The sequence below is a fragment of the Leptodactylus fuscus genome, chromosome 2 (genome assembly GCF_031893055.1).
Source record: "Leptodactylus fuscus isolate aLepFus1 chromosome 2, aLepFus1.hap2, whole genome shotgun sequence".
NCBI classification, from domain to species: Eukaryota; Metazoa; Chordata; class Amphibia; order Anura; family Leptodactylidae; genus Leptodactylus; species Leptodactylus fuscus.
In genome coordinates this window covers 250,124,520-250,145,280 of record NC_134266.1, presented here as the reverse complement: position 1 = coordinate 250,145,280, position 20,761 = coordinate 250,124,520, and the positions used below count along the sequence as shown (strand labels likewise).

Genomic DNA, 20,761 nt, shown 5'->3' with positions numbered 1-20,761 from the left:
AACATGCTTAAGGTAAGTTAGGACTTATATCACTTTATCATGCATTATCAGTCACATCATGTTAATTTGTTTACTCATTAATAGTTAGACACTCCATGCATTCTTTTGGCTAGAAGGAATGAATGATGAATGAATGGACATCACTGATTGAACTGATCCATTTTTCCATATATCTATATCTGAAGAGAAAAAAATAGATAAACTTTAGCAAAAAAACTAATTAATACAATAATGATTTTAACCAATGGACAGTTTAATAACTTTATGGATTCCTAATACTATTTGATCATATTCATATATTGTACATATATTCATATACATGTCATATATTCATATATTGTACATAACATGTTCCTCCTCTCCCTGCTTCCAGAGAGTGGGCTATGACAAAAAGTCTTCACCACACATCAGGCTCTCCTCCTGTGTGTAAATATATATATAATGATATGATCCATAGTATTATTCACAATAGCATAATTAGGATTATTTATGAACATCATCACATAATAATGTGGATTATACCTGATCATTGGACTTCTCCTCATATAAAAGGGATTTCTCTTTACATAGCCAAATAGTACATAAGTAAACCTCAATAGACAGTCATTCCTTCAGAGATACTTTTAAATTCGACCCCTGACCTCCTTTCAGATATATATTTTTAAGTTAAACCCATGAACTTCCTGTCAACACGTCCATCCATAATAGCCTCGCCAGGTCATGAGAGAATGCCAAGCTTGCCCTTTTCCTAAGAATATAAGACAGGTCAGATGCCATTGGGTTACTGAAAAGATCTGACATTTTGGAGACAACTGGTACATTCCCAGATACAATCTTTTGACTATCAATAGATTTGGTTGGCTGCAATTCTTTAATTTCAGTTAATACTGGAATTTCAATTTGTGGACTTTCCTGCATGGCATATGGTTTATATGCAACATGTAATTTCCTACGTTTCTCATAGATTTTGTCACTTTCCCTCCTATAAATAGGGGACACTTTAACTGGATTTGACAGATGCCTTTTAATAGGCTTTGCTTTTTGCTTTGGACATACTCGGTTTGCATTTGACATATGTTTCTGATGTCTTCTGGCCATGTCCAATAAACTAGCAGCTTCAAATAAAGTCTTCTTATCTGAGGCACTGGCAAGGGTGACTGCATCCAAGAATTTGAACTTTTTAACAAAACTTTTCACCATAGATGAAGAGTTCACCTTTTGAATGACAGTTTTGTATGTCCTTTCAAATTTAGACATGAATGCAAAAGTACATTCTTTTCTGCCAATCTTTATCTCATTCAGTATGTCAGATGTTGGCATGCTGTCACCTCTAGTGCACCAGATTAGTTTCTTTAATCTCTCCACATCACTGTCTTTTAACCATTCATTTGACTCATTATCATAAGACATTTTTGCAGACAAACGTTCTGTAAAATCAATAGGAAGCCATAATTTAAACAGTTTATTTCTCTGTTCAATATTTAGATCAAATTTCTCTGCATGGCTTTCAAAAATTTCTGAGTTTCTACACACATGGATCTTTACATCATATGTGGGAATGGCTTTACTCAGATTGATCAAATATTCCTGAGATTTTAATTTCAATTTAGTTTCTTGTATCATTTGTTCCTCACCATCTATGGCCATTACTGCCACATGGTGCTCTTTATCAACATATTGAGATTTCTCATCTGTCTGAACAGATTTATGCATACTATTACTTAATTTCTTTTCTGTTACCATGTCATTAAAAATCTTTACCAAAGAAGCTATATTCCTAAATACCTGCTTCTCTTTTGTAGAACAAATTCTATTTTCAATCTTAGAATTTGCCTGCTCACATTGTGTATACAAATCTTGCCATATACTCGCTAAATTGTCACTAGACACAATTTTAAACTCAACGTTACACTTTTTAGACAATGACTCTAATTTTTCCATACTTTAAAAGTAAAATCTTTACTCACCACTGTAGAAAGCTTCACCTTTAGCTTGTCCTTGGAACAGTTGGTCCCTGTCATCAGAACGTCTCAGTACGTCTGGCACTTGTGGTCCTTCTGTATTTCCTCACAGGCTTTCCTCACACAGGCTTCAGTATCATATAACACGTACAACAGTCATCTGTATCTCACCAATATAAGTTCTTTTTCGAAGTCTTCCTGAATCTTGCAATTCATACAACTTGCAAAATACTCCTCTCTTCCCCCTTAATTGCAAGTGAACGGAACGAGAAAAACAGGAAAAAAAACGACCGTGCTTGGCTCGCCACTGTTAAATAGCCATGAAGTAACGGAGGAAGGCTGGCTCGCCACTGTTAAATATCTTGTATTTGCCGGTGAGACTTGTATCCACTGTTAAATATCCGTACCTAGCCTTGAAATTGTGGGATAGACTTGTGTCACGTGTTGAAGGCCTTATCCACGATAGGAAGAAGTCAGCTTGTTATAAAACAGTGTAGAGGTTTATTAATATCTTGAAGGAAAACACAGGAACAGGGAAAATGTCCAAATAACACAAATATCAGTCAATTGTCAATAGCTTACATCTTCAGAGAAGTTAAATCATCTGGATATCTTGTAGTTACAGCTTGGTTCATGCTTGTCATCTGGTTGGTGGACTTGGGATATTCACGACATCTTGTCCAGGATGACAGAGAGGGATGGCAGACAGACCTGCCATAGATTCCCCATGGATCCCCCTCATGGATGACGACCACGACGTGTGTGTCTGTCACTCATTTATATTCATGAGAGTGGGTGTTACCTTCCATGTTACAGCTATGTAGGGAGATTTCTAAAATGGTGTACTCTAACCGCACCCATGTACCCAAAATACAACAGATATGATGTCAGTAGAGTGTTAACCCCATGTCTGCTAGAGAATATTGTAAATATATAACATTTAACACAGACTGTGGGAGAGCTTGGCTGGAGAGCAAACAGAGAGGTCATATTTTTGGAGCTGTGTCCTGAATGATTCTACTGGCTTTTGGATTTCTGTTATTCTAGGTGAGGTAACCTATTCTATGTTTAGTTAGAGCCTAGCCGGGCAGGGATTTATTTTTGTATTGTTTCCTTTTATTTCTACACTACCTTTTTGAGTGAAAATAAAACTCTACCTTTGTTTTGGACTAAAGAAACTGGCCTTGTGTGTCTATGCCACCCCAGCTAGTAACCCCAGACCCTGACATATATATATATATATATAATATATATATATCCATATACAATTGGCTATAGTGCTGTTTAGGACTGATCTATACACCGCAATATGAGCCCACGCAGCGTTTCGAGCCATTCCCCTCTGAAAGCACAGCACTTCAGCATCAAGGTCCCTTCGGTTTCAGTGCAGCTTTCAAGGGCAGCGCACAACACGTATTATTTTATAGATACAAAAGTACCTGACTAACCTATTGATACGTGAAGGGCTGCGGTGTAAGTAATGGCGGCCATTGTTCTGTGAAATCTCAGCTTTATCACATGAGGACATGATGTACAATTCAACTAGAGATGACTGAGGCTCGAAAGTCTCTTCACACAAGCCATTGTTCATATTGTAAACCTAAAACTGATGTGCCAACAGACTCCTATTGAGAGTGAAGTACATTCACCAAAGTTACATTCCAGCGAGGTGAAGTACAGTCATTGCTAAGCAGTACAAAACCCGGATTATTGCTCGGCGGGTCCCGCACTGAATACATTAAGGCTTACTAGTCCGGCCCCAACAACAAAGCTAGATATTCTGTATCTAGAGCTGCTGTGTGCACAGAGAGCCCCGTCACTGCCAGGGTTTACCACTCTGAATAGGGGAACTAATAATACCTTTTTGGGTGGCACCAGTTAGCCTTACTATCTTAAAGGGATGGGTCTGATTGTAACTAAGACACCATCTGCAAGTTTATATATCCCCCCTTATGTATCCACAGGGCAGTCCAGGGTCCAGAAAGGTCAGATGGCTTCACATAAAACGTAGCGAATACCATTATTTAACTAAACTTTTCACCTTTGCCTTAAATCTTATGAAAATATTAAAGGGTTTGTTTTTTTTTAAAAAAAATAGCAAAGGGGAAGAAAGTTATTTAAGACAAAAATGTACCACCAAAGTGGTCTCCACCAGCCATTGTTACTTACATAAGACAATAACATCTTGCACACGCACATGACCAGTGCAGTCGGTCACCGGACACGCTTGGCTGTGTTTCTGGCATGGATGACACGTGACCGCTGAGGCCACTAATCGCTGCAGTGGTCATGTGGATATAGATTAAATTTATCTTATGAAATTTGCATTGGTCTAGTCAAAGGGGTTTACCCGGAGTTAAAGCGAAGCTGACACATGGATAACGGAGGAACTGAGCAGACTCCTATATAGGTTTGTGGTAAAGGGTAGAGTATAACCGGTCATTGACTTTCTGCTCTTTCTGTGTTATGAAGTCCATGAGGTAGTTCTATGAGTGACTGACATACAGGGATAGCTGTCAATAACTGGACTTCTCACTATAGAAGGAGCAGAGGTTATAATGGAGAAATGACAAGTTATACTAAATCATTTCTCACAAACCTATATATGTCTGCTCAGCTCCTCCTCCTCTATAACATGCTGCCTATAAATTGGACTTAATCTTTCCTGTGTCTCGCTTTAAATATTAGGGCGTCTGTGCTCTCTGGTCCACAGATTGGAGTGTCAACAAGGTGAGTAAATATATGACCTTTATTGGACAAAAACTTACTTTACAACGCGTTTTGAGCTCCACAAGCTCTTCTTCAGGTGCACAGTTACTTTCCAGGTGAGGTCAGTTGTGCAGTATATTTTTGTCCAATAAAGGTCATATATTTTATTCACTTTGTCGACACTCCAATCTGTGGACCAGAGAGCGCAGACGTCCATCTCCAGCCGATGGCCTCCTTCCTTCCATTACCATCTGGTCCTCGGTGACCAGTCTGTAGATTCTCTAGCCACCTCAACCACTATGCTTCCATTGGTGTTGTGACTCAATCACAACACCTGAAGGTGAGGGACCAATTGGTCCAATTTCTCTGTACATCCATTGCAAACTCTTCTACATTATAAGCATGCTGGGTGTTCTCCCCTTCTTTGTTCATTTTAAATATTAGAGACCTGTCCTAAGGATCGGTCACCAATGTCTGATCAGTGCAGGCCCGATACATAGGACCCCGTCCTTCCCCTGAATGAGCTGGTCAAAGCACTTGAGCAGTGCTTATGCATCACAAGCCAGTGATGTTGCATTCAATAATCATGTCTCCACACAATTGTAATCTCCAGAAGTGCCCGCAGCCCCATATAAGTAAAAGGAGCCCTACAAACACAAGCGCACTGGCACTCCATTCACCAGGAGGCCTTAGGGGGACTTTCAGTCCACCGTTGTTCTGATCACTGAGGGTGCCCGCGATCGGGTCCGCAGCGGCAGAAGACGGAAACCTAAAAGTGGAGAGCGGGTCGAAGATGTGAACCCGGCCTTACCTGAATGCCAGTTTTAAAAAAGCAGCTGATCGGTAGGGGTCCCAGGTGTCAAACCCTCACCGCTCTGATATTGATGACCTATCCTAATCACAGGTCATCAATATCAAATCCCAGAAAACATCTTTGATAGCGAATGGCAGGGATCGAATAAGGTTTTTTTTTTTTTTTTTTTTTTTTTTTTTAAACTTTATCAACATTTTGTCTAATTAGTTTATTATAAATCGTGACAACCCCTTTTACTGTGATCTTTGGTGAACGCTTCTCTCATAGCAAAAATTAAACTGGAGCTTTTCTTTCCCTTTCCCTTTCTTTCCCTGATTTCTCAACTCCTTGTCACCAGCCAACACTGAGCTCCATTTATACACTGTATGGTGAGTTTTGGAAAGTACCGTATTTTGATCCAAATTTAAAAATTTGGCTAAACACACTGCACCAGTTATAAACACTGTATACAACCCCCATAAGCTTGTAGGATTGTGACCGTCTTCTGTGTTTGCTTTGCAGGTCAGACTACAGCCGTATGTCCTCTACAAGTAGTAAGTATAATGGTACATACTTCTCAATCTCTCTCTGCGTCAAGGTCTGTGGTGAAGGAAAGGACCTGTTTATACATCATATTGGAAATTACGTTACTATATACTGTATTTATTTAAAGGGAGTCTATCAGCAAGGAAAACAGCAGTATGTGTCTGTTAAAAAAACACCCATATGAATAGACCCATCGAATTTAATGTGTTGCCAAAACGGACGTTGCTATAATGGCCGTAATATGTCCGATTTTTGAGATTGTGTGCATAAACCCTCCTAGCATGGGCACATAGCAGTTCATGAGTCCATACAACATAGATCTGTAATAGAGTTTTTCATGTATGTATATGCAAACTTCCCAAATAATGAAATGTCACAGTATAAATTGACCCGCCTGTTCTATAGCGTATAAAGGAGCGCGGTCGCCACATTGGTAAGCACACCTTCAGCATATAATTCCTGTTTGCACTGTATTTCTGCTGTAATAGGATATCATGGACCAGTGGGTTATGGATAATCCCAAGGTAACAGCTGAAGTCTCGCCTCTGGATGGCCGATAGCTGTGTCTCGCTCCTCCATGATGTTATTCTGGAGAGGATACATAATAATCCTTATTTTCTATAAGTAGTAAAGCAGGTTTTGCTGTTTTCACTTACTCATTCCTGAAGAGTCTCTGAGAGCGGATCGGGGAATCTTCTGTAAGGAGCATTGTTAGAAATAACCCCGCTTATCTCGGCCTTTGCTCTTTTCCTGCTTCTCTCGGGATTATCTCTTTCATGAGCTCTTACAGTAGGATAGGCTACACCTAACCTCATTGTCCTCAAACTTGTTTTTTTATATGTATTTTATGGGGAGACTGGTTTATGTCCTTGCAGAGATGAGCTATCTCTGTAACCAGCTGTACTGGGGATCCCTGTTTGTTGATCTCACTTTTTGGCAATACTTAAAGGCAAGCAGCTACCCTTCACTTAGCATCACTGGGATCACATTAATGTCCTGAACTACATGTATTATAATCTACACCCTCATTTCCTAATAAGAAACCATCCAATCCTACAGCCACCTTTTACCAATCTCCATTCACACACTAAGCACAAGGGAAGAAGAAGAAAAAGGAATTCACGTATGCCCGTATAATATAGATGAAGCCCCTTTAAAGGGGTTGTCAAGTTCTAGCAGATAAATGTTAGTTTGTATAATAAACGTTGTATAGTTTTCCAATATACTTTCCGTACCAATTCCTCACGACTTTTGTAGATCTCTGCTTGCTGTCAGTCATTCTGTTTATTCCATGGATAACAATCAGTCCATGGTCATGTGATGGACAGACAGGTGCACAGCTCATTATAGTCACAGCATTGTAATCATACACACAGGTGCACAGTTCGTTACCAGGCAGATGTCTGTCCCATGACCACGGACTGTCTGCCCCATGACCACGGACTGTCTGCCCCATGACCACGGACTGTCTGCCCCATGACCACGGACTGTCTGCCCCATGACCACGGACTATCTGCCCCATGACCACGGACTGTCTGCCCCCTGACCACGGACTGTATCTCACATGACCACGAACTGTATCTCACATGACCACGGACTGTATCTCACATGACCACGGACATGTTGTCCTGCACATATCACTGACCTGTTAGTGTCTCTGATATAACTACTAGAGGTGACCAATCGTATGCAATGGATCCCCAGATTCACATCGGCACTTGGGGTAAAGGCAGAATTGAAGAAGTCACAACGAGGCCAAACTGTTGTCTGACCCCAAACATAACCAGGGATAGTTTGTAAAGATAATATGTTTCCAGGCTGTAGTAGTCCAGATTTATGAACCGCACCTTAAAGGGGTTGCCCTGACTAAAATTTTATTTAATTAGGCTGGAGGAAAAAAACAAACAAAAAAATAAACTACTGATCTGTCCCGAGTGAGCTGGTGCCCTCCAAGCATTGTCCGGTCTTGCAGCTCTGTTTTAGTCTGGCGGTAGTGCCTACAACATATGACTGCTGAGGCCAATCAGCAGCCTAAGGAAGGGACCCGGGATGTCACAGCTGGCGAGGACTTCTACCATAGGAAGACATTCGAGCCGCAGACCGGGGACATTCTAGGAGAACATCGAAACACTGGACATAGGTGAGTGTGTGTGTTTTTTGGGATTTTTTTTTTTTCACCTCCCGGGCTAATTAAAAAAAAAAAAAAAAAAAATAATTATCCTGGACAACCTCAAAGGTGGCTGTCCATGGAAAGACACATAATAAGTGTTGCAACACCAAATTACTTTCAGCTAAGTGTCTGCAAATGGTCTTGTCAGAGACTGGGATTTGTAATGGAGGTGAACCTCCTGATCCGAATATTCCTCACGTATATACACAGCAGCAGTTCTATTCTCTACAACAGATTTATGCTATTGTGAGATCCATTGAATATGACATTAGGAAATGCAAACTGGAAAGAGGAGCAGATGACATTGATCATGATATATTGCAGTATGGTTTATGCCTGGTTTGACTTCAATAGGGGTAATTATGGGACATGACGCTTACGGCAGACGGGCTTCATTCAGCAAGTGGGCTGCCTTGCTGACAGCTCGGTTTTATACAGTAGGAATTATCTTGGGGCTTCCGCATTAAGTCATTCATCAGGACTGAAGAGCTCTGCAGTTTTGCTACAAAAGCTTTGCTAGCACAAGACAAAAGAAGTTTTATCCAGGCAGGTTACTAACTAATCCTTGCATCGCATCTACACTGGCCGCGGTGGAAACAGAACGAAGACTGTCAGGAGACTGGTGGGCTATGCTTACTGACATGTTCATTGGACCCAGTGTGAAAAGTAGGTGTCTAGGAGGAACAAGTGCTCAGTAGACCATGCAGTCTTACAGAACACACCTCACCTATCTTGTGATACATCTGGAAGTGACATCAGGCCAAGATCTGTCCGTCAGGAGCTTCATGATATGGATTTCCATGGATGAGCAGCTGCATAGAAGCCAATGATCACCATGCACAATGCCAGGCGGGAGTGGTGTAAAGCGCGTTACTACTGGATTTTGGAGCAGTGAAAACCTTTGGAATGGTGAATCCTGTTTCTCCATCTATTGACCATTCTGTATATGATAAGCTGACCGGTTGTCCTCTTGTGCTACTGTAGTGATTCGGGATCCTTAACATAAGGTAGAACTGTGCGTTGTGCCGTTTCCCTGGTATTCCTGCTATACGTTTGTGAATAAATTGACAGATGGGTGTTGCCTGTTGGGGTATGTCCCTGTGCAGCCTAACACTGTCCAATCACTGCATCCAGTGCCAGACTTTGACAGGGTGTATAGTGACAGCATGCCAAGAAAATTCTCCAGCATTGGTTTCCTGAATACAATACAGACATTTCCAAAAATTCATGTCACAAAAGCTTAAAGGTCTTCTTTAATGGGGTTCTGCCATCAAACATCTTTATACTCTATCCCATGGGAGTGCCAAAGATAGCCAAGTATAACATTCGACTATCTCCATTGAAGTGAATAGGAGCAGGGGGCATGTCTCAGTTCACCAAGGGGTTCAGCCAGACTGAGGTTGGAGGACCAGAACAACGGAGAGGCGCATCCCTAAAATAAATGTTACACAGGAGTCTGACGGACCACATTGACTATTATTGAGTCCATGAAGTATCTGTCTTTTTCATACTGGAACTGGCAGATTTTTTTCTTCCATTGTTTTCCAATCGGTCACTGCGACAGGGTCTCCAATGAAGAACGTAGTCTTACAGCTTCTAAATCCATAGCATGTTACCCTTCTCCGTGCTCCCTATTTATTGCCATTTTTACCATTGAAAAATCTGCAACCTCTCAGTCCTGTGTGGACATACTCTAGATCAGTGATGGCGAACCATTTAGAGTCAGAGTACCCAAACCTCAACCTGAAGCCCACTATTTTATCACAAAGTGACAACTCAACAACTTAACCTTAATACTGTGCGGATACACACTTGTAGACAATTATAAACGGTCTATAATAATATCACTTGTCTGCTAGAAAACAGATACTGTGTGATAAAAATAGTGGAAAAACCTCTACACAATACAATTTGCTCCACAGTGGGCCATACACAGTACAATCTGCTCCACAGTGGCCCATACACAGTACAATTTGCTCCACAGTGGGCCATACACAGTACAATCTGCTCCACAGTGGCCCATACACAGTACAATTTGCTCCACAGTGGGCCATACACAGTACAGTCTGCTCCACATTGACCCCACACAGTACAATCTGCTCCACAGTGGCCCATACACAGTATAATCTGTTCCACAGATGGGCGCCCTCTGGCACACTTGCCATAGGTTCGCTATCATGGCTCTAGATGTAGACTTAGAGCCTTCTTAGAGAGATGGAGCCAAATGCGGGCATTAAGACACACTTAGGAATGTAATTCACAGATAAATATTACTGCTCATAAGACGTAGGGGTGCCATTTTTAGCAGAGAGTTGGCCTCACAATCGCTCTCCATTGCTAGTACCTTTATAGACTACCCTTCATATACTGAATCTGTAGTAGTAAATATACCCCTATGGGTTTAATTCATCCAATATTAATAATACTCAACAATATTCACATTGAGATCCCGAGCTACATCAAACCTTATGTTGTAAAGTCGTCTTATTGCACTGTGTTGGTTACTATGCCCCATAGACCGGAGGACAGGCCGCCATACAGCAGTGTGTAAGGAGCTGGCAGAGTACATTTCTGGGTTTATGTACTGTCTATGATGAAGTGTGTTCCTAGTCCTGGACAAGTCCTTTATTGCTGCTGGCACATGTTTCCCACTAATGGATGTTCGCTTTCTGAGCAGGATCACAATGCACATGCTGTAATTTTTCCCTTTCAACTGTTTTTCGATTTTCCAGCATGTGTGCAATAAAACTATAATTGCCAAAAAAGGATACTCAATATGGTCACCACACGCTGCCTTCCATTACACTGGTAGAGTTATTAGGCCTGTGATACATGGTATTGTGATCTACAGGAGCGTAGATGAGGTGAGGCAAGACTGCTATGTGGCCAAACACCATGTCTGTATCTTCATGTTGGCACAGTAGCCGTCACTGCAACGTGCCCATGAAATAAGGGGTCCTATTGCAACACGCATGTATAACGAACCAGTCCCTGTGTTTTTATTTTGCATTGCGGTTCTTCCGGCAGGGCTTTAGACAGAAAGTTCACAGCGGTTTCCCCTGTGAACCTTTTCTTTCAATTATACCTATGGAGAAACCACTTCCGCAAGTATAATTGGCATGCTGCGATTTCCAAAACCGTGGAAATTGCCATGTGTCCACACCATAGTTTTTACCGCAATATGAACATGGGATTCGCTAGAATGCCATCCACTTTGCTCTGACTGTAAAAGTTGCGATTTCCGCCGCGGGCAAATCACAGCGTTTACGCCACGTGGTGCCCTGGCCAAAGTCCGTTTTCACTTCTTACCAAACACAGCACAATACATTGCATAGTAGGTATGCTTGGTGTTGAAGCTGAGTCCGCTCCATGTGAATGAGACTGAGTTGCAAACAGGCCATGTGAATGATAAATGTGATGTCACATAGCCTGTGGCGCAGAAGTGGCGCTCGCTTGAGCCCTGCTGTCTTTTTGAACAGCTGATCGGTGGGGGTGCTGGGTATTGGATCCACAGCAATCTAATTTTGATGACCTGTCCGAAAAATAATCACATAGCTTAAGAAGCAGAAGCAACCTTCACTCAAGGACTGATACCTCAGTGAACAGCTGATCAGTGGGGGTGCTGGGTACATAAATAAATTAAAAAAAAAAAAAAGTGCATTATTTTTTGTTTGCACTACACCAGAAGTGCTATGGCAGTAAGTAGCATGCTAGTAACACGACTCTTGAAAAAGCCAAGGATTTCAGCGCTTCTTATTCATGGCTGATCTCCAGCAGAAATCTCAGGTCTCGGGTCAGCCATGAAGTCTCAGAACTACATAATCAAATTTAAGGCCAATATGTTGCAGTTCAAGGTTTTCTACATGGTAAAGTAATTTTAGGAATTTGACTACAGCTATATAAAATAGGATACACAGACATGTTACTACTTCTATAACCATTAACATTATGATTTCTAGATTTTATTTCCTCCTTCCACACCAATGCATTAATCCTTGGGTAAATCTAGGCCTCCTAGTTTGCCAAAAATGACGAAAAGGGAGTCCTATGTTTGTTCCTACCACCAAGTAGCAAATGAGTGAGATCAACCAAGGCCCCATAGCAATGATAGTTGATATGTCAGTAGAAAGTAAGAACAAATGCGGCAGTAGAACATTATTGATACATGATGAAATTTGGGTTAGACCTCTCCCCACCACCCTTACTTGCTTAGAAATGCGTGCAGAGCTTCCTCAGGAGATATGAGGACTTCTTGTTTTGGGCTGTTGTGGAAGATTTTGCTCAAAAGAGAGGAAAGAGTTCAGCAGAATTTGCTTTTTCCTCCGGAACAGTATTTTGTTTCCACGTTGTGGTCCTTGCATTGTATACAGAAGATGGAGCGGTGGAGACTTGTAGTAGTCATGGAGTAGGTGTAATTTCTTCTAGACAACGGTCATATGCTATATTCCGTTACTACTCTTGAAGTTCATAGGAGTTTGACTCGTGAGCACAACCTCTGATACGTGAACATCTTAGAAGACCCTCTTGTGTTGGCAGACTCCAGTCCTCATCGTATTACAGGGCAGCCATTAATGTGATAACCTCTCACAAGACATGACTATTACGGGGAACAGGAGAGAAGTTTGCTTACTTTGATTAAGGTGGAAGCAAAGAAAACACGGTTCCTAAGTCCTTTAACACGTAGGAATAGCCTTAAGAAAGGCTATTCTTCTCCCACCTTTAGATGTCTTCTCCACGCCAACATTCGGTAGAAATACCGATTTTCATCGGTATGCAGATGTGTTCTCTCGCAGCACTGGGGGCGGTCCTCAGCACTCAAACAGCACTGGGGGCGTCCTCAATGCTGCGAGGGGACTCTACAGTGCCGTCTCTGTCTTCTTTATTGGCCTAGTCAGGAAGGAGTGTCGCGAGACAGATGTCCGCGGCTGAATCAGAAGCAGAATCTGCCTGAAGAAAGGGCAGCTCGCGCATTTTTTTTTCCCGTGAGTGGGAACAAACAGCTCGCGGGAAAAGGAAATGACCGCCTCCCGTTCATTTCAATGGCAGGCGTTTTATTTTAGCCGGATTCTGATGTGAATTCCGCGTCAAAATCCGGCCCATTTGTCTCCGTGTGAACTAGTCCTAGGGGTAAATTCGCATGGAGGAATTTGGTGTTGATTTTGAAGGAGGTCAGATTCCGCAGCTGCTATTGTACATTGGGTTTCAGGTCCATGTGGACATGCTCTAAGTGGGCATCAGTAATACCCAGTTTAGATCTCCCCAATTTTTTGAAGGTACCTCAAGATTTAGTTTTTGGGTTGTGTTTTTTTTTTGTTTTGTTTTGTTTTTTTTAATAACAAAAGCTCCTCTGCAAATCTGTACAAGATAAAGTTTTGCAACTGCCTCCAGAATTGCTCAAGGACTCTGTGAAGATGCAGCCAAAGGAACGCACAATACCCATTCAATTAGCTGTGCAAATAAAGTGAATTGAGGACTGTAAGGGGTCACATGTGACATTAAATTACCACATTGTGGACTGGTGAGCAGTAGATAGATCTTCCTCAGGTCTGACACAATGGGAAAAAGACAAGAGAATGGGCTTTCAGTGAGTTGAACGAAGACTTTCAACAATGGCATGTTCTGTAAATAGGCGCATTCCCTTTGCCAGCGGGTGTAGCATGGCATTCATCATGGATTTGTCTATAAAACGGCCGTACATTGCACAGATAAGAGACACTGTTCTGTCGCCTCAGGAAATTAGTCACTTTCCCACAGAGCTGGAACGGCTCATGTTTTCCCTTCATCATTTGGCAGCGTATTCTCACTGGTAGCAGACGGGACAATTGCTCTTTTTCCTACTACTCTTCTCATTACTACTAGATCTATTCACCATTGATCTGAATAAATAAAAGATGTCTCTTATTAGGATATTAAAGAACGCCAGCTTTATCACAAGCATGATGTACTGTGTGACTTGACAGCTTTCTATTACAGCCAAAATTAAAGGGGCACTCCAGTGATTTTCTTCTTTTTTTGTATCTCATTACACTGCCCCTCCAATAGTTATATTTGTCTACTCACATTGTCTTCCTTGTCAGGCTTTCATCTGCTTCAGTATGTTACATGATCACGGTGTGACTTTTCTTTCTAGCATGGGTTGCTGTGCTGCAGCATATACTATAGAGAACTACCACGTGACCTCAGATCCTTCAAGCTCTTCTGTCCTGCCTGCTCTGTTACAATGCCTCATCTGCCTCTCACATATGCTCCTCTCTATAACCCCCAGTATCTCATATACAGACTTAGGCAGGGAGGTATGGATGATTTGAATGATGCGCCACGCAAGTTGGGGATAACCTTGATGGATAAAGAGTGGGGGTATCTGCTCATCAGGAGCCGCCATTTTAGTAGCAATGGAAACATGGTCGATAGAGCATCGTGTGTTCGTGTACAACACCTTTATTGAAATGGACCGTTTTGTCATTCAAACACAGAGACGTTTCCAGAATCATTTCAACTTTGGCTGCCATGGTCGTGTTCCGAAGTTTGACACAGTAATGAAGTGGGTGAATCACTTTCAATGAACAGGTTCTTTGAGACCCGGAACTGCACAAGGAGGTGACTGGTACGAACCCTGGAAAACATTGAAAGGGTGCGTCAAGCAGTTAAAGCCAGCCCTCGATATTTGGCCCACATTGAAAAAATAATAGTTTGAGTTTCGTTGAAAAATGAGTGCGTAACTGTTACTTCAAATCATCCATGCCTCCGGGGCCACACGGTGGCTCAGTGGTTAGCACTGCAGCCTTGCAGCGCTGGAGTCCTGGTGTTCAAATCCCGCCAAGGGCATAAAACCATCTGCAAGGAGTTTGTATGTTCTCCCCGTGTTTGCATGGATTTCCATCCCATATTCCAAAGACATACCGATAGGGAAAAATGTACATTGTGAGCTCTATGTGGGGCTCACAATCTACATTTTAAAAAAAAATAAAAATCATCCATGCCTCCCTGCCTAACCCTGTACAACCCTTAGTACCCCACAGGCAGGTCGCCATGCCTAGAGTTAGCAGCAGCAGTTGGCGCATCCTTCACGACCCTTGACAGCATCCTTATAGTTGAAGATCCTGGAATGTATGTAGACTCTGCAGTGTTGAGCAGTTACAGATACTAGACATAGGTACGGGCACCAGACATGGGCAAACGCATCAACAATAGTATATTTGGAATCTACTTGGATGACTACCTTCTTGGTGGTATGGTGGATCCTCCAAGCTGCTGTATGATAAATAATATTGAAGCCTGAGGGGACAACGTCAGACAGTATCCGTATAGCAGGGCTGGTTTGCCAAGTTCAATATAGCTGAGCTGGCTAGGTAGAATCCATTAAAGCAGAGCTGTGGTTGTAAAGCAGGACTGTGGTTTTGATATGATAGAGAAGAACTGCGTTAATATTAATTTAAATAGGACCTTTCACCGATTTGGGCACAGGCAGTTCTATATACTTCTGGAAAGATGACAGTGCGCTGAATTCCTCTGCTCACAGTGCTCGTCCATAGACGAGTATTATCAGGAGGGGAGGGGGCGTACCTCCCCGCTCACACTGTACAGCGCGATAGGCTGCTGCGTTGGAGAAGGACGTACCTGACTGACTGTCTGGAACGCCCTTCTGACTGTAAAGCGCTACGGTACTGGGACCGATAGCTCTTTACCCGGGGTACAGATCGGGAAAGCCGACAGTGTGCTGAATTCAGTGCACTGTCGACTTTCCAGCAGTATATAGAACTGCCTGTGCCCAAATCGGTGAAAGGTCCTCTTTAACAAAGCTAGGTCCACTTGGCATAGCAGAGCTGAGTCACTAAAGTAGCAGAGCAGTAATAGAAGTATAGCAGGGTTGGATTACTGGTGTAGCAAAGCTGACCCTCTTAGGGTCAGTGCCCAACAGAACTTTATTGGGAGGCTTTTTTTGAAGGCTGATTTTTTTTTTTTTTTTTTTTTTTTTAATGTGGATTCAGCGTCAAAATCAGCGCCAAAAAACTCCATGTGCACAGACCCTTTACAGTACATAACTGAAGTCTATAAACAAAAGAGAGCGTATTCTTCTGGGTATCGGGATACTGCAGAAATGCTATATTCTGGCAGTACCCTTCAGGTACTAGTGATGTCACCTGATACTCGGCTCAGTTGGAAGCGGGTGTAAGTGAAGCCATTCCCATTTCCCAACATACCCTGCCCCTTTTTGCACAAGTTAGTCCCAAACACCTGTAAAGTATTGCGCAAATCACATTCGACAGTTCTGTGCAAATTCTGCCAGAATTCTGCCGCGCTTTGCTTAATAGATCTCTCCCATTGATTTAGTGTTATGGCTGATCGGGGATGTGCGTTCTGGCCACACGACAGTCCATATTCACGCTTGGAGCTAGGAATACACGCTGTTTTACCATTTATTTTAATAACTGACATTTCCTGGCTTACCCCAAGGCAAATTTCTGCAAGAACAAATACTTGAAATATCTTTGAGTATTTCGCATGATGCACGTGGGGTGTTGCAGGTGAAAGGCAATTTGACATTTGCTCTTAATAAAGGTCATAAGCGTCTTCTTTCTTTTCCCCTGTTTGCATTTATGTCTATTAGACCAAATCTCTCTGCTGCCAAATAAACTGCTAGACTGATAGACCTTTCATCACTGCGATCCATCGATACCAAATCCTATTTCATTCTACATCATGCAAATCCTATTGAAGCACTAAATCATTCCCCAGCGGGCTGCTTGGCAGCTTTTGTGTTACATAGAAAATCTAGCGGAGATCTGGAGTTGTAAAACAGATGTTTATAGTCTATAGGATTCAGCAGAGCCCATACTTGACATATACTTTTGGTCGGGGCGTTAGGGAAACGTTATTGAAAAGCCATTTAAGGCTGTGGCAATGGATGAATGTATCCTCAGGAAGCGGAGGGCGGCTTTACCCTTTGATGTTACTTAGACATCGTCCATCAATCTTTTTACCGGTTCCCATCTATAGTATTAATCAAAGGGACGGAAACGCTACTCGTTGCTGCTTTCTTGTCCTCTACTTCATTTCCTAAATCAGTGTGTCTGGTTAGCCTTCTTTAAAAAGTATAGAGAAAGTTTAGGTTATATCTCCTATTCGGTACCCCAGATCTGACAAGTCTCTGTATGTGTCTACAGCTGGCTATTGTATGTAGCAATATCACAGAAAATCTTACATTAATATACCAAACCCCAAGGAGCTTTAGATCTTTAATAAAAGTACTGTATACTCGAGTATAAGGTGAATTTTTCAGCACCGTTTTTGTGCTGAAAAAGCCCCCTCGGCTTATACTCGAGTCTAATTTTTTTTTTTTTAGGGGGGGGGGGGGGGGTTCTATGACCAGTCACTATCAATGTATAGAGTCTCCCATAAAATAGTGGGGAAAAAAAAGAAGCTTTAGAAAATAAAAGTTCTAGATCCCTCCTTTCCCTAGAATACAAACAAAAGAAAATGATTGTGAAACACATACACATTAGGTATCCCTCTGTCTGACAGTGCCCGGTCTACTGAATATAGGGGATCTGCAGTGCTCCTGTTCCGTCGGGAAGGGGTTAATAGGAGCACTGCAGATCCCCTATATTCAGCCAGGCTGAATTCCAAGTGGGGGGAAAAAAATCCCCAGTCCTCAAGCTCAGCGAAGGGACAGACAGACACCAAAACACCCCCTCCCCTTCCCCAGCAACTACTGCACCCAAAAACTCCGACCATTTTAATTTTTGAAATTTTCCAGTAGCTGCTGCATTTCCCCCTCGGCTTATACTCGAGTCAATAAGTTTTCCCAGTTTTTTGTGGTAAAATTAGGGGCCTCGGCTTATAGTATATACGGTATATGATGTTTATTAACCATCATTAAACATACCATTTCATGGACTTTGGCTCAATCTATTGAAAACCAACTTATTAGAAGATGGACAAAGTAAATCTACTGGTCGCCTTCATACCAACACATTCTCTAAGCAGTGTACTGGGATGTTGTATTTGTTCCTTAGTCCATACATAGGTCTCAATGGATATTAAAAAAAAAAACAGAATTGGGTTGAACACTTAGAATAACTATGGATACTTGGTAAAATTGTATTGCCCTGTGTGTGGGGGAGAGACATCACCAACTCCTAAAATGATTATTTTAACGTGTCTGAGTTTGACCTACTGACTCCATAGCCCTGGTTAATGGAACCATTGACAATGGTGTTAGTGACCTTTTGCTGCGTACACTGTGATATAATCGACCTCAACTGATGACACAGTGGGACCAATTTTTGTTCATCTTCTTATGTGTTGGTTTTTCATGGAGTCATCCTGAGGTTGTTTAATGGTATTGTTAATTATGATTAATAGATATCATGTATTTCATTAATGAGGTTGGCGTTTATTGATTAGGGTAAATATATTGTATGGAACTCTGAGTCTCTCCCTATATTAAACTATAAGCACAGTCCAGGGTTCATATGAATAATATGAATACATTAGTCTTTTTCCAGCTTACGTTTCTGAGATTACCTCTTTTTCCTATGCCAATGAGCCATTTGATGCAACGAAAGGGCATCGCCATTCCAATTGCACTAAAGAGCGACGTCCCTACTATACTTGTCAGGTTCAGCAGCTTTCATGTCAGTCATAGAGGAATGAATGGCGGGGCTGTGAGATTGAAAGCCTAGCTCTTTGGTGCAATGAGAGCAATGGCAGCTTTCTCATGGCACCTAACAGTTCATTAGCATATCGGGAAATCATTAATTATTCCCATGACCCCAGACTGACACTGCCTATAGGTCAATAAGGACCATGCTGGTGACACTCCCTTTAAAGGACTCATACCTTAAGGGGTTGTACATTGTTAAGACAGACATGTTTTCCAGGAACAGTGCCACTCCTATCCATAGGTTGTGTCTGGTACTGCAGTTAACCTGCGTTTGAAGTAATTCTGGTATATTCTATTTCTGGGAGAAAGCAGCCATCCATTTTTTTATTTTTAGTTTTGGCACAACCCCTTCTTGGTAAGAAAAGAGAGTGCAGGAACCAACACTTGTGTGTATGACACATGCAGGCTACCAGTTTGAACTGATAACTGTGTAATGCCTCATATTCCCTGTGGGGGTGCTACACAGGAATGAAACACTTGTTACTCAGTTTTTCTAGATTGGAGGTGATTGCTGGGGATCAAAAACTCAGGATCGACTCCTCATCTGAAGCCTTCTACCAAGAGGATAGACCTAGACGAAAGATACTACGTGAGATGACTTGGCCCCTGAAAATAAAACAAGATTTGTTTTGCACAATAGTTAAAGCATCTCCTAGAAAGTAATTCCAAATGTAGCAAAAACTGTCACCGTTCTATAGAGCTAATTCTTGTTGATCTCGGGTAAGTGTTACAGTTGCAGATAAGACGCAGAACCTTTCAAGTATGTCCAAAAATTTCTGCTGCTTGGAAATAAACATGTCAACCCATAGGCACAAAAATTATTGCTCCCACCATCACATTGCGGTAGATTTCCCTCGTCTTCTTTTATAGGTCTACGGTTGTCTTTAATCTTGTTCTGCAGATGTGTTGAGAAGTCAACCCAAAGCGACGTGTGAACAGATTTCAAAGATTTCCTCCCAACAATGAATCTGTGAGCATGTCGTGTCTATGACGTGACAACCCCGGCTCTGCGCCTCTGTCACGTCTCTTCCAAAAAGCAGAGAAGTCACTTAATTGCAGGTGGGAAAATAAAACCTAAGAGGCTCTTCTGTGATGTTGTGAAGTACAGGACTCTACTTAACAAGCCGATTAGCTATGCCGACGCTTTTTCTTGGCACAAGTTTCGGCTCTTCCACCGCTTAACAAAAGCAGATTTTCTCTGCTGTCTATGTAACTCTAGCTCCTAATGATGGCTTTGTACAGTTCTCCGGTGGTCTTAAGAAGCTATTTGTCTTACCATCTAGTCCCGATGACACCATCAGATGTTCCCTCTGAATACTAATGCTGGTGACAGATCTGACAAAGCTCCTGATTCTCTCCCCCTTCTGACTTTGAATTAGTTCATCTCAGATCATAGCCAGAGACAAGCGAGTGCAATGGTGAACTGGGAATACCCCACCTCCAAATACAGACCTTGTCTTATGAACTTATGATGTCTCCATCATCTGAAGACACCAGACTGACCTGACATTAAAGGGAGTCTGTCAGTAGCACAAACATTACTAAACAAACCACAGAGTCTGGCAGTGCTTGTGGCTTAGTGTTGTAGTTAGTTGCTAGAACCCGCTTCTGATACGAATGCAAATTAGGTAATTTTGCATTGGATGGGTGTTTGTTTTTTTGGGGAGGGGGGGTTGGCTAGAGCGTTGGCACTATTCCTCCCCTTGCCTCATTCCCCTCCCAGGAACAATGACAACACCCTGGCCTTCCCCCGAGTCTGTGAGCTCCGAAGTTAGAGGTGTAATGTATTGCGCATGCGCACCTCCCTTTTGTTATACCCAGAAGAGAAGGACCGTCACTTCATCTGCTTTACAGACATCCCATTATTTGAGGTTCTGTCTGTGCTCCAATTCTATTCAATGAAAGACAGTGGGCGC

General features: G+C 42.1%; 1 protein-coding gene across 3 annotated transcripts in view; it reads left to right on the top strand.

Moving 5' to 3' along the window:
• Positions 1 to 20,761, top strand: part of FAM124A (family with sequence similarity 124 member A) — a 58,057-nt gene that overhangs the window by 27,652 nt on the left and 9,644 nt on the right. For 2 of the 3 annotated variants that reach the window (XM_075262959.1, XM_075262958.1), the window contains exon 2: positions 5,986 to 6,017. The exons of the other annotated variant lie outside the window; for it this stretch is intronic. In XM_075262959.1, the coding sequence (XP_075119060.1) occupies positions 5,986 to 6,017 (32 nt within the window). The remainder of the gene's footprint in view (positions 1 to 5,985; positions 6,018 to 20,761) is intronic. 3 annotated transcript variants of the gene reach the window in all.